The sequence below is a fragment of the Austrofundulus limnaeus genome, unplaced genomic scaffold (genome assembly GCF_001266775.1).
Source record: "Austrofundulus limnaeus strain Quisiro unplaced genomic scaffold, Austrofundulus_limnaeus-1.0 Scaffold55, whole genome shotgun sequence".
NCBI classification, from domain to species: domain Eukaryota; kingdom Metazoa; phylum Chordata; class Actinopteri; order Cyprinodontiformes; family Rivulidae; genus Austrofundulus; species Austrofundulus limnaeus.
The window spans coordinates 2060897-2074466 of record NW_013952457.1 but is presented as its reverse complement, the minus strand read 5'-3'; the positions used below and the strand labels follow the sequence as shown (position 1 = coordinate 2074466).

General features: G+C 38.6%; 1 protein-coding gene across 1 annotated transcript in view; it reads right to left on the bottom strand.

Annotated features, from left to right (window-relative positions):
• LOC106518070 (retinoic acid receptor gamma) overlaps positions 1-13440 on the bottom strand; it is a 35645-nt gene extending 22205 nt beyond the window's left edge. The window contains exons 1-2 of the mRNA XM_014009168.1: positions 13212-13440; positions 876-1268 (exon numbers count right to left, since the gene is read on the bottom strand). Of these exons, the coding sequence (XP_013864622.1) occupies positions 876-1044 (169 nt within the window). The 5' untranslated portion in view covers positions 1045-1268; positions 13212-13440. The remainder of the gene's footprint in view (positions 1-875; positions 1269-13211) is intronic.
• Positions 13441-13570: the final 130 nt, after the last annotated feature.

Here is a 13570-nt window from a genome sequence, read left to right as displayed (position 1 = left end):
GCACAATGGCGCCCCCTGTGGTAAAAAAAGAAGTTGTAAAACATGAAACTCTCCCAGCTGCCTGAAATTCAATTGTCATTTTTTTTAAATCAAAAATTAAATAAAAAAGCTCTGGATTCGGATGAAAACGTTGGACCTTCTCCACAGAAAGCAGAAAATTACAAACAAGAACCACATTATTCTTCWGACTGCCTTTTTTCAGTTTGCCTTCTCTGCCATCTGTCTGGTTCACCATTTGAAAAAAAAATACTGCTTTTATCTTCTCAGTGCATGACGAAATAATTAATTAGCTATAACCTCGACTGATCCATAAYCTTTACTGTCTTGCACTAAAAATTGCTGGTCAGCACACAAAACATCTGACACAGTCGAGTCATGTGTGAGGCAGAAAGATCTGGATTTCCCCCACCCCAATTTAACATCTCGCTGTTCTTTTTATTAAACACATTTATTCTATTTATTCCTTATTAAACAGATTTACTCTTGTATTCCTCGAAGGAATGCACATCACCCTCTGCCTTTCATGCCACAGTTTTAAACTATTGTCCTGTGGTGAGAAAGTTTAAAGTATTTCAGGTCAAACCTTGACAAGATCAATGTAATATTGTGAGCTTGGACAAGATGTGTTAGTGTTTGTAATGAGTTGTAGATTTATGTCCAGTGATGACTTTAAGATTTTCATTAAAATCTGTCCAGTAGTTCATGAGATATGTTGCTAAAATTGCATTCAAACTAACAACCACATTCACACTGACATACATTTTCACCGTTTTGCCTTCTGTGGCAGAAAAAAAACGAAAAACAAAAAAAGAATATTGCTTCAGCACCAAAATAAACCCTATTTTGTATATTTTGCACATGCTTTTGCTACTTACACAGAGCAGCCATCTCTTTGGGAAGGTCCGCTCCGAAGCGACCAAACAGGTGGCTGCTGGCCAGCAGGTCAAAGGGGGAGTGGCTCCTCATAGAGTTAAAGGCGAAGGGGTACATGGCACGGGCGAATCCCGTCATGTGACGCATTTGGTGCTCTCTGTTTGTTGCCATCACGACGCTGGATATTTAACCGACTTCTCTCTGGGTTTCCTTCTTCTTCTTCTTCTTCTTCTTCCTCGTCCTGCTTCTTTGTCAGAGTCTGACAGTGAGTGTGGACCAGTGTTGTGCCATCCAGCACCGTCCTGCTCCTCTTCTGTTGGACCACACAGAAGAAAAGGCAATATGAGGAAGAGACCTGCAGAGAACCCAGAAGAAATGTCCTGTCCACGTCAAGACTGCAAGAAAAAAAAAGGGACAAGAAAACAAAATGTTACATTCTGGATTCAAATCATCTCAACAGGACTGTAGGACTTGTTTTAAATAGCAGTGCAGATCTCTTGAAATAGAGATCTGTGGGAAGGCAATGATCAATTAATATCTTACCTGTTGTAGATGGCTCTTCAAACGCCCTCAATTTAGACTGACCTTTGTATAACTCAGATTAGCCATTAGCTTGTTAATCCGGTAAAAATTAAACTCAAATTTTACAATATGAGATTGTTCAAAGAGTCATCTAAACCAGGTAAGATCTTGACCTTTCATAGGCCTTCCACAAAAACCCATTTCAAAAGATCTGCACCGTGAAACAAAGATAAAAAACAAAAAAGCGTTGACAAAATTGATTAGCTGAGCGGGAACAGCGAGGGCAATATTCTGTTGCTTTTTGTCCGTCTCCCAAGTAGTGCAGTAATTTCATGCGATGCCATATGATTTCAATCAGCAGAAGAGTATCATAAAGGGTCTCTCTGTTCTCTCTGCCAGCCGACCCACAAACAGCTCCAGCCACAACATGGGCAGTGTTAACCCTTTATGAAAACTAACAGTCAGAACACTATCACGCTCCACCAAATATCACTTTGAAGGCTATTCACTGACCAGAGTGACTGCAGCTTTTAACCCTGTCAAAAAAAAGCTCCAAGTGTAGCACTTCCTTCATCTTTCTTCCATAACTCCTGCCCCCCCCTCCTTAGTGAATTTATGAGTGGGTGGAGTTGAGCCCTCTGTGATGAATCTGTGGTAAATACAGCTCAGCCAAAGAATGCCTTGTTGTTCGGAGCCTGCTACAGCATGGGAATCAAACACCCAGGGTGGGTAACAGACAGTGTGTTTACAAATGTCCTACATTCAACTACTATGACTAATACTCCAAATAAACAACCTCATTCTGCTGAATAAAATTAGAAAAGGCACATTTTGTTTTAAAGGAACCCACTGTATTATTTTTCATGTTTTTAAACTGAAAACAAACATTTATTACTTCATAACAAGGATTAAAATATTAAAGTATATAATGAAATGCCCAGAACTACTTAAAAACTGGCTAATATTGATTAGCTGTAATGGGCAACTTGAACTGGGTGGACTCCAAAAGGTAATTAGTTGTTCAGACAATAATGAGTTTCTTGGGGTTTTAATAAAATTGCTCCACGGGATGTTTTTCTGATGCTACAGACAAATGAACACGTACAAATACGCGGTATTTGAATAATTCCTGCTGTTTGCTGTCAGCGGTAGGTGATGATGAAWATGATGGGGCTCAAATAAAACCAAATCCCAGTTCATCCTATAGACCAGAGGGGTCCAATCCTGGTCCTCGAGGGCCACTATCCTGTATGTTTTAATTGTTTCTCTGCTCCAACACAACATATTCAGTGACTGAACCACYTCTTTAAGTTCTGTAGAAACAGATTAATCACTCATTCTTTCAAACCAGGTGAGCTGCAGCAGAGAAGCCTCTAAAACATGCAGGATGGTGATTGGACACCTCTGCTGCAGACTTAGCCCCACCTCTATATTGTTGTGGAGGTATCCCATCTTTTAATGAAGCAGGATTAGGGTAAAAGCATAAAACAAACTGGGTCATTTTTAGGAGGCACACTTATAAAAGAGAAATAAAAAAGGATTTTAGCCACATTACCCCACAAAAATACGCTAATATAAATWATAAATATTTTATTTTCAAAAAATCTACTAGAGAAAACTGAACTTCAAYCTTAAATCTTATTCAATTTAAGTTCTCAACACCTATTTTCACACAAAAATTTAGCCAAGTTGGTGCAGTATTAGATTCAGACAGAACGYCACATCTTTAGCTGAGTCATGAAATTTTCTGCTGAGTAGACACAGGACGGTTTCTGGTTTCAAGAWATACCTGAGTGTTAAAATGATATTGTATCAGTAAACTTTTACAGTCAATCTGATTCAAGATGGCTACTCAGCTAATCGACTGTAGCAGAGGTGCCCAAAGTGGAGTCCTGATCTTCACTCATGGTCTTTAATATATCTTTGAATTATATTGAGACTAAGGATGAAACACAAGTTACTACTAAATACAATTAGATTAGATTTAAGTGCACGTGCAGATTTTATTATATATATATTTTATATATTTTATCAATTAATGAAATGTCCCATGAGCCTTTGCTGCACGAACTAAAAGAACAAACATACAAACACACACACAAAAAAAAACATGGGTCACCGAACTGGCTGCTAGCTTAATCATACAAAATAAAAGGACTTTTCTGAACAAGTATTTTCATTTCATGTATTATGGTGTTGCAATTGGCCTGCAGCCCTCAGATAGRTTTTCATTTTGGCCCTCTCGGGGAAAACGTTTGGGCACCCCTGGACTATAGCAAACGTAAAAAAAGGCTACAGCTCAGTTACTTTTACAGACACGGAGCTAAAACTTGGTGCGGTAACAGTTGAAAGTAACCTCAACACAAGCTCTGAGGGCTAACRTTACGCAAAATCTGCACTATATCAAACAAGATCAGACGAAATGTTATTTTTATTAAATTTGACCAAAACAGGACCAGACTGTGGAATGATTCTTTGTGTTTAAAGCTTTGGCTAAGCTTCCATTTGCAAAAAACAATATATTAGGTAACGGTTTAAGTTTACACCATGTCACCTCTTGATTAAAGTCCATGAGAAACTATTCTTCACTGATGACCCACAATTAGACTTTCAGAAATAAAAGCTGTTATATTATGAGAACAAAATGGACAAAGGTTTTCCTAATCTTCTTTACCTTCCCTGTTACCCTTCCCCCCACACATACAGCACAAGAAAAGCAAAGAAAGCCACAGAGTCAGCTCAGTTAGTGTTGTTTTTAAAGTCATATTTCCCATATTGACTGATGTTTCTGTAGCTGCTGCGGTTTCTCCTCTCTGCAAGGGCCCGGCGGGGAGAGTCCCTACCATCGCTTCCACAAAGACCCGCAGCGTTTGCCGACTGGACAGCACCGAACGCAGGTCGTCTGAAAGCAAGTCGTTACTTCAAACACCGTTACATACATCGCCACGTTCTGTAAATCACATGTCCGTGCATGAGTCTCTTAGAGCAGAACGCCAGACACAAACAAGAAGGAACATGCGCGCAGATGTTCTGCAACTTTGTTCGAGTCATCGGTGGAAAACACACGGCGTTCACACACTCTGAAGCACCATTGACGGCGGCAATTGACCTTGAAGAATGAAGTAGTAAATACAGGACGGAGGATCCAACCACAGATGCGGAACCCTCATGATTTCTCCTTAGCCAATCGAAGCCAAAGAGCGCAATCGGTGGTATGAAAACCAGATGTATAAAAGAATTTAGATGAAGAACAAAAAAACAATGTGTTGAAAGCTGAGGAAAAGATGTAAGGGGCAGAAGGAAACAAAGGAAAAAAGGAGAGAAGAGGGAGTTTTAAACATCTGGTGGGCCGCGTGTGAGAAGTGAATGGAGCAGAATTAATTAAAACCAGACTGGAAACTGGATTAATAGGAGCTGATTGTGTTTTAACAGTGTGAACAGGAGGGGGAGAAGGTGGCCCTGAATACAAAAAAAAGAAAAAACAGAAACAATTTTACTTCCACTAATAAAATAATCTGCTGCCAAGCCAAGGAATGGTTTCTGTCTTTATAATGAGTACCCCCACACCACATTTTCCCTCCAAGGGAAGTACACCTTGGGCCGGGCAACAAAAGCAGCGCTGTGTATCTGGGCCTCCAGGCCTCAACGCTGCTTTTATGAGACCTTGCCGGGTCAGGTCAAACTGGGTCACCTGGTCCCCATACTGCTGACGAACACACACAAAACTATTTTTTGACTGTCGTTAAAACCATACTGAGCATAAAAATGTTTTTTTTTTTTAACCCCGGAGTCATTTACTCATTTTTTACTGACATTTTTTTCAGGGCCTCCAAACTTGGTTGCACAGTCAGCACACTGGTTCATGCAGTTTAGTTGAAAACGTACTGAATCACAAGGTTTTAGTCTGAAGCATTATCTGGATCTAGTTATGCCGGGTGTAAATGTGACTAAATTTATTGCTTTTTAAACTCAAATCAGCTTGAAAGTCAWGGTTATAAAATGACACAAAAAGAAAAACTGTTTTCTGAGAATCTCTCTGCACCAATTGGGTCTTTTTTTTTAAACCAAATGTGTTCATCAGCAGCCGTTCAGCAGACTTCTTAAAGGCAAATTTTTAAACTCTATGATAATTTTTCTTTTCAGTTCCTTTTGACAGGATTAAGTAATTTTTATATCGTTGAGCTGAACAAACTGAACTACAGAGTGAAGATGTGTGCATACATGGATTGAGCGCATTTGAATTTTAACCAAACTTTAGTCTGTATAAAAGTCCTGGATAAACGTTTGTAGATGGGGTTGCATTCCTTTTACAGTTTAGCTGAATGTTGCTCTGTAATCTTAGCGCAGTCCAAAAATGACACGCTTTTGTTGACCGAACAACAGGAAAGAGTTTTAAAATATTGCTATATTATTTCTTGTAGGTCTAGTTTGATTAAACTCAACCCGTCTTCCAGATATTGACCTAAAACTCGACGTGAAGGCAGCAGAGACTGGTCCAAAGATCCTTCTTTAAAAATCTGGAGTCATCTCTGTCTGCTAGAAAAATATCTCATGAAATTCCCAACAAGTTCTGATGAAACTTTCAAAAAGCAATTGTTGGATTTACATCCAAAACTGATTAACCTTTGGTGCCAATGCAATCCAAGATGGCCATAGACCAGGGCTTTCCAACTAAAGTTGACCTTTTACATTTGTTTATTTTGCTGAATTGATCTTAATTTTAAAATTAATTTAAGATTTATTTTTATATGTAGTGCTGATTTTTTTTTAAATTTATTATTATTATTTTTTAAAGAACTCAGTGAGCCGGAATGAAGTCACCTGAAGGCCGGATGTGGCCCATGAGTCGCCAGTTGAATAGCTGTGCCATACCCTATTTAACCTTAAAAACAGACAAATATTGCTATAATTAAGTCAACTTACAGATATAGCTCTAAAATTAAGTGTGGATGATAGTGAGATTGCTCAAGACGTTATTTACAAAGTTTGACTCCATAATTTCTCAGAACGAGATGATCTTAATCAAAGACTCTGACCTGAAAGATGTCGGGTATACGTGTTCCTTTAAGAAACACCAAACCTCTAAATTTCATCATTATTGCTGTCAATATAGTTACTGATAATCACTATTTGTATTTCAATTTTCTCTATTATTGTCATTGGTGGTTTCAATAAAATGCCACTCCATATTTTAAACATCATTACAATTAAAACACGTATTTATGTGAATAATAAGCATATTACACTACAGTAACACAAAACAGTTAAAATATATATATTTGCACGTAGGGATACAAAAGAAAAGAGTTCTATAAAATTCTTGGCTATTCTGCAAACATAAAATCTAAAATTGTCTTCAAAGCAAAGTCCCTCAAATCAACACAAAAACTGTGAAACATGTTTCTGAGATTTATTGTTGCTGGAAACAGATTCTGACACTCTGCTGTTGGATGATGGATAGATGGGAGACAAAATCCCAAAACAACAAAGACACAACGGGAAAAAAAGATGTCCTTTTTGAAATCACCCAGCTTGTTTTGAACATATATAATGATCTTGGTTTCCAACAAAAACTCAGCTAAATATTCCCAGACAATGTTTGTTTGACTTTGATTCACAGAACAATTCATTCCTTTCACTGTTGGATACTTTCCTTTAGTTTAGTTTCTATGTATTTATGTAATATACACAGTGAGGACTATTGCAATTAACATTTTTTGTTGCAAAAAACATTTAGTAGTGTGGTATTGTGGACTGTGTGGTACACAATTTTCAGGGTAAAAATTAAGATTTATATTACACAGAATTCACTTTTAGGGCTGAGAAATGAGACTTTGTGTCTTTCAGGCAGCGAAACAACAACCTCAGATTGTTTTTTTCTTAAACTGAGCTTTAACCACAATGAATAAGTTAAAAATATTTGTGCTTTTTAAAGCTGACGTGGACRTATTTTAATTAAAGAGCTCATAAAAAGGTTTTTGTTTTTTGTAATTTGTTTTGATCCATTTTATGTTTTCAATTTTGCTTTTAAAAAGGTAAAAAGGATGAAGAGGTGAAAGATCTATAATCTGGTCTATAAAGGCAATGTGGTGTATTCTGTCTGGTAATCTGAAGCCCTTTATTCTTTGCTTTCCAGAGGTTTTTTTTTTAATTACTGAAACATCTAACGAACATAGTGAGTTTAAAAAAATGATGATCTATAAAAAATAAATACCAAAGAAAGTGTAGCCTCTTTCATAAAACAGTTTTGCAATGAGGCTACATAAGGATGAGTTCCTCTTTAAGTTTCCTCTGGTTGTTAATAAATCAATAATTAAGTCATATGTTTGAGCGTTCATTAATAAAGCTGCATCACAAAACCAAAAGAGGAGCGTTGTATAGATGAGTGAGGTTTGAGCACTGTGCATAAAACTAATGAATGGAGCCAGCTGGTTGTAAAGACCGACTGTCATCATGGCTTAGCTTGTCATTGGTCTACTATTTAAGCACTGTTGCTGCCTAGTTTTTACACCTAACTAAGGCTGATTCACACACATATATGAATCTATCGGCCTTAAAGAAGTACCATACCCCACGTATTTTGAAGTAAAAAATTTTGTTTCCATTTATTTCATTTAACTCCAATTCCAACGAATTTGGGATGTTGTGGAAAACATAAATAAAAACAAAATACAATGATTTGCAAATCCTTTCTAACCTATATTCAAGTGAATACACTACAAAGACAATATTTTTAATGTTCCAACTGTTAAACTTTATTTATTTTTTCAAATATTCACCCATTTTGAATTTCATGCCACAACATGTTCCACAACAGCAGGGACAGGGGCAACGAACGACTGGGAAGGTTGAGAATGCTGAAAAAACACCTGTTTGGAGCATTCCACAGGTGAACAGGTTAATTGGAAGCAGGTGAGTGTCATGATAGTGTATAAAGGGAGCATCCCCGAAAGGCTCAGTTGTTCAAAAGAACGGGGCAAGGTTCATCGCTTTGTGAACAACTGCGTGAGCAAATAGTGCAACAATTTAACATTTCTGGTTTTGGCTGTGGTGCAGTGGTAGGGCAGTTGTTTTGGGACCAGAAAGTCACAGGTTCTATCCCCCATGCAAGCCCACATATCATGGTGTCCTTGAGCAAGACACCCAGTCCCTACTGCCTGCTACTCCACTTGAGTCAAATGCAGAGCACAAATTTCATCATTGCATCAGAGCATGTAATGATGACAATACATAGCACACATTATACGCAGAACGTTGGTACAGATATGTAATTAAATATTATCAGGTTCTCAATATCATCTCAGTTCAGGGTGTATGTGAAATAATTTAAGTTCTCAGGGAGGGACACAAAAAAATGGTTGAGAACCGCTGCCTTGTGTGTGCCAAGTATTGTGCGATTGATCAGAACGTTGTACACGTGTTTATGCAGAAGAGCAGGTGAACTGCTCTAGTTACACTTCAGCTGCTCCGCTGATAATCAGCTRGCCAAGGCTGTTAGAAAATACAGACGTATTTTAAACCATTCCAGTGACACTTATAGAGATAATCAAATAACTCCGAACTCAGGATTAGAAAGAACACAACAGAACTTAATCTTCAAAAAAAATTGGGATTAACATTTTCTCCTTGTTTTTTATGTTCTTTCAACAGGTTTATTTATTTATTTATTTATTTATTTATTTATTTATTTATTTATTTATTTATTTATTTATTTGTTTATTCATTCATTTTTGCCCTCGACATCAGTGATATCCTTATGCTGTTTGATTGTTAGCTTGAGTAGTCAGTCTTGGATAATAGCATTTTATAGATCACATGATGATGTTTCTTATCCTTTTATTGAGTGTTCACCAAAGATAAAGTGTGATCTGACTGGTCAAAGAGCTAAAAAATACTTTGGTGATAAATACTTTGATCCTGTAGGCTGAGAACAAGCTCATGCTGTCCCTTGCCCATAGGATTTTCTGGCTTTACTTCTTACAATAAATAGTTTTTAAAAAGAACGTGTTTTCTCCTCCCAACTAATAAGTCATTTTCTATCTAAGGTGGTCTTTATTAACAGGACATTATGTAACTGCAAAGTGCTGAAGGCGTTTTCTTTTTAAATGTGTTTGATTATCTTGTGTGGTTCTTTTGTTGGATTTGCTTATCTGCCTTTCTGTCTATTTTTTCCCTCTAAAATCTTTCAACTGTTGTCAGTGAATGATAAAGCAAACAATCAGTAGTGTATGCTCAACTCCTTTTGTTTTGCACAACAACATCTTTTTAAAGACTTGTGTTGGGTTTTGTGATTGAAAAAGAAAAGTAGTTTTGTTGAAAACTCCACTAAAAGTCAGAGAAATCAAAACTTTAGCAGGAAAAAAATACCTGCAAAGCAAAAACCACAGATGACTCTTCTTTACTCTGAGAAAATGCAACAAAAAGAAAGAAAAAAAAGAGTTGCGCTCAACACCCTGAGGAAAAAATGCACATACTGACACACAAACATAATTCCTGTGGAAAATAGGCACAATCACCCACAAATGACATAATTAGATTTTCCAACAAATGGCCATGCTATATTTCATGTCAAACTGACATGCAAAAAATGTCTTTTGAGAAACACAAACACAACTTAGCAATAAACCATCTGCTTCTGACAGCCATCAACCAACCACAAAATGTTTCTGGCTGTGGCAAACACATATTTTTTATTTACAGATGCAATTATGCTGTTAGCGTAGTCAGGGATGGACACAGAGGTATATATTAGGCTTTAAAAAGGTTTCATGTCTGTTTTCTGACTCTTAATACTCATTTAGGAATAACTGCTCAAAAAATATCTTTTTAAATAATTTCTAATTGACGGGATCAATTAGAGCTTCCTGAAAGTTTCAGAGGAAATTTTACACCTCAAAATGCTGACAGCATTTGCCCGTTTGGAGCAGATTACAAAATTATTTTTCAAATGCACAACAGCAAATACATTAAGTGTTAGCTAGCAGCTCAGAAGCAACTTGGATTTACTGGTGTTGATGTGATGACTCAGCTACCGCACCATCTTTTAGCTCAACATATGTACAGCTACAGCTATTTGTGTTTGATAAAGGTTCATTTGCTGTGGCAGCCATCTTTAATTAGGTTGACTCTAAACGTAAACCACTTGTAGATTTACGAGTGATTACTTTCAGAACATTTCATTAAATTCTGTTCACTGAGTRAAGTCCACTCCCACAGTTTATGACAAAGATTTTATAGACAGATCTGTTCATCAATGCAGAGGGTTTCTCTTAGGTTGATGCTCAGCTACTACCACACCAAATTTCAACTTATTATCTGTGAAACTGACTGAGTTTTAGCCATTCACGTGTTTGAAAAGGTTGATTAGGTGTGGTGACCATTTTGAAAGGASATGACTTGAAAAGCAAATTGCTTGCAGACGTAGAACCAAACATTAATTTCTGAGCATTTCATTAAAACGAACTCATTGGTTTGTGAGATATTTTGCTAACAGACGTGCACAGACACGGGTAACTACATTATCTCCCAGCTTTGATGGTGGCGGGCGACAAAGAGTGATGAACAGGAAATCTTCTGAAATCATCCTGTAACGTCTTCATGATCTGATACAAACTGATGACACGTCTTCAGAAAGTTTCACTATTCTGCACTGATTTCATATTTTGTCACCAGTASAATAACACTGAGTGAGTTCTGTGTTTGCAGTACTAACAGGGATGGCGTTGATGACCGCGTTGTTTATTACGACACACAATGTTCTCATTATAACGGAGGCGAGCCCATGGGCCGCTGAGGGTCTTCAGGGTCGTAGATGGGGTCAGCYCCCGTCGCTCCAGGCTCAGCAGTTCTGCCACGGGTCAGGCCTTATTTAGACTTCAGGATGGCAGCTTTTCATTTAGCATTAAGTGACACTTAGACATAACGCTCAATCAGTTTCTGGCTGCTCCTCCTTGTAGTGGATTAAAAGCATGTTTGAAGAACTTGTAGTCTATTTGCTGCAGGGGTCATAATTAACAACACTGAGGTCCATTTAGCCCTTAAAATTTGAAGAACCAAAGTAAAAGCAGCAATAAATGTCTGCAAAATCTCAGAATCAAATGGGAAATGTCACAACCAAAGCAGTTCTAACCAAGTGAACAATGTTTAAGTCTGTTATCRAAAACGAGTTGCAATGTTCTCATCTGTTAAGCTTTCCTTTTTATGCAGCAGCAGAAAAAAACCCATAAAAAATGAAACTCAGCTGATGCACGCCACAAAAGGAAACAAAGAATTTCCCTTTCTTTTTAAAGTAGATGAAATAAAAGAGACAGTGGGACGGACAAGAAAAAAAAAGAGAAGAGCCAGACATCCCTCTTAGCCTGAGGGGCTGTCATTCTTCAAAAAGTGAAGAGAACAAAGATGAGATTGCAGCACAGTTAAAGACGTTCTACACAACACACCCTAACACATGACCATGCAAGCACACACACAAACCACCCCAGCAGTTTAGCCGCAACCAAAAGGAAAACTAAAGACAACAACCAACACATCTTAACGTTTCAAAGCTGAAGTCGACCAACAGTCTGAGCTCTAAACAAATAAACCCACATGGAAAAAAAAGAGCGAGTGCTCAAAGAAGAAACTCAGTTTTCCCACCATGAGCTCTAATATACAACAAACTGATCACACCCACTTGTTTTTCCATCATCTATTAAACCCATCCACTGTTCCCTGAGACGCTGAGACGTGCTGACGAACACCACCCCCCTTCAAGGCATTTAAAGGAAAATTAATCTGGAMTAGATTTGTCAAGAGTTCACAAAAATAGCTCGCAACGACGAGGCATCGTGTGGCGTGAGCMCTCATCAGCGCGGTGTTAGCTGATGGATGCAGAAAGCTAAGATAAGCTGCGAGAAGGCACTTAGCATGCAAATAACACTTTAATCAGGATTGTCAATCAGACAGTGCATTTGGTATATATACACCACATGCCGCACAAAGGATACTATTCGAAATGATTCAGTCTGTAACAAAATAAGGAGCTCGGGTTTCGTTGTGAGGGAGCGGGTCAACAGGTTTATTTGCACAAACTCTCGGGGCGACAAATCAGCAGCAACAATCAGACACATGGCAGATTGAGATATTTGGAGTAGTCAGTTTTGTTGTTCCCTTCAGTGGTGTGTGTGTGTGTGTGGGGGGGGGGGGGTGACTGAGTGTGTGTGTATGCTCAGGTAGACCAGACGTACTCAGTCATTTGTGATGTTGATGGAGTGATCCATCAGCTCTGACAGACAGACAGTTGGCTGAGAGCCTTCAGGCTACAGTGGCCACTTCGTCTGCTGCAGGAAACTGGTTTGATGGTATAAAAGCCGACTGGAACTGGGGTTTAAAACGTAAACGCTATTTTGTGTCATTATTTTATTTTTAAAAAGTCTCAAATTTACCACTTGTTTTGACCAATTATTCTTAAAAGAATCATGAATTGAATTTTTTTCAAATCAGGAACAAAAACTGAAGGGAATAAAGACAAACTTCCCATCCCTACATCACTTTTTTAGCTTTAAATCATACACAAATAGCCAAACATCTTTCATTCCCTTCCTGCGCTCCTTCTGCTCCGTCCCCACATCTCTGTTCCCAATTAAAGCTGTCCTCAGGAAACTCAATCCCTGCGCTCGTGCTGTCCCACGAACGCCCGCTCACAAAGACAGGCTGAGGGACAGGAAGAGTAGCACTTCTCACTCATGCTCTGACATGTCCTCCGCCTGTCCTCCTGTCTCACAAACTGCCAGCACCGTGAAGTTACGAGGAGAGTGGGACCCTCCGAGCGAACTTACCCAGATGTGGGACGTGGACGCCGCACGGAGTGGAGGCGGGTGAGTTGAAGTCGGCTGGAGAGGAGTGGAGTTGAGACGTAGAGAAGTTGTCAGTCAGGAGTCCGCCTCGCAGCGACGACCGAGCTCAGCCTGTTGCATTCCTCCTCCTCTCTGCTTCCCCCCCGTCTCGCTTTCTCTCTGACATACACCCTCTTTCTCTCTTTCTTTCTCCCGCTCCTCTTGAAATCCTTGTGTACTTTGATTCACAAACCCTGCCTTCGTCACGTGATCCAACACTTCAAATATACAGCACATATTTTTACCAGCCACAGAATGCCCGAAGGCAGGGAAAACAGGGTTCAGGGAGCTTAGGTTTCAAC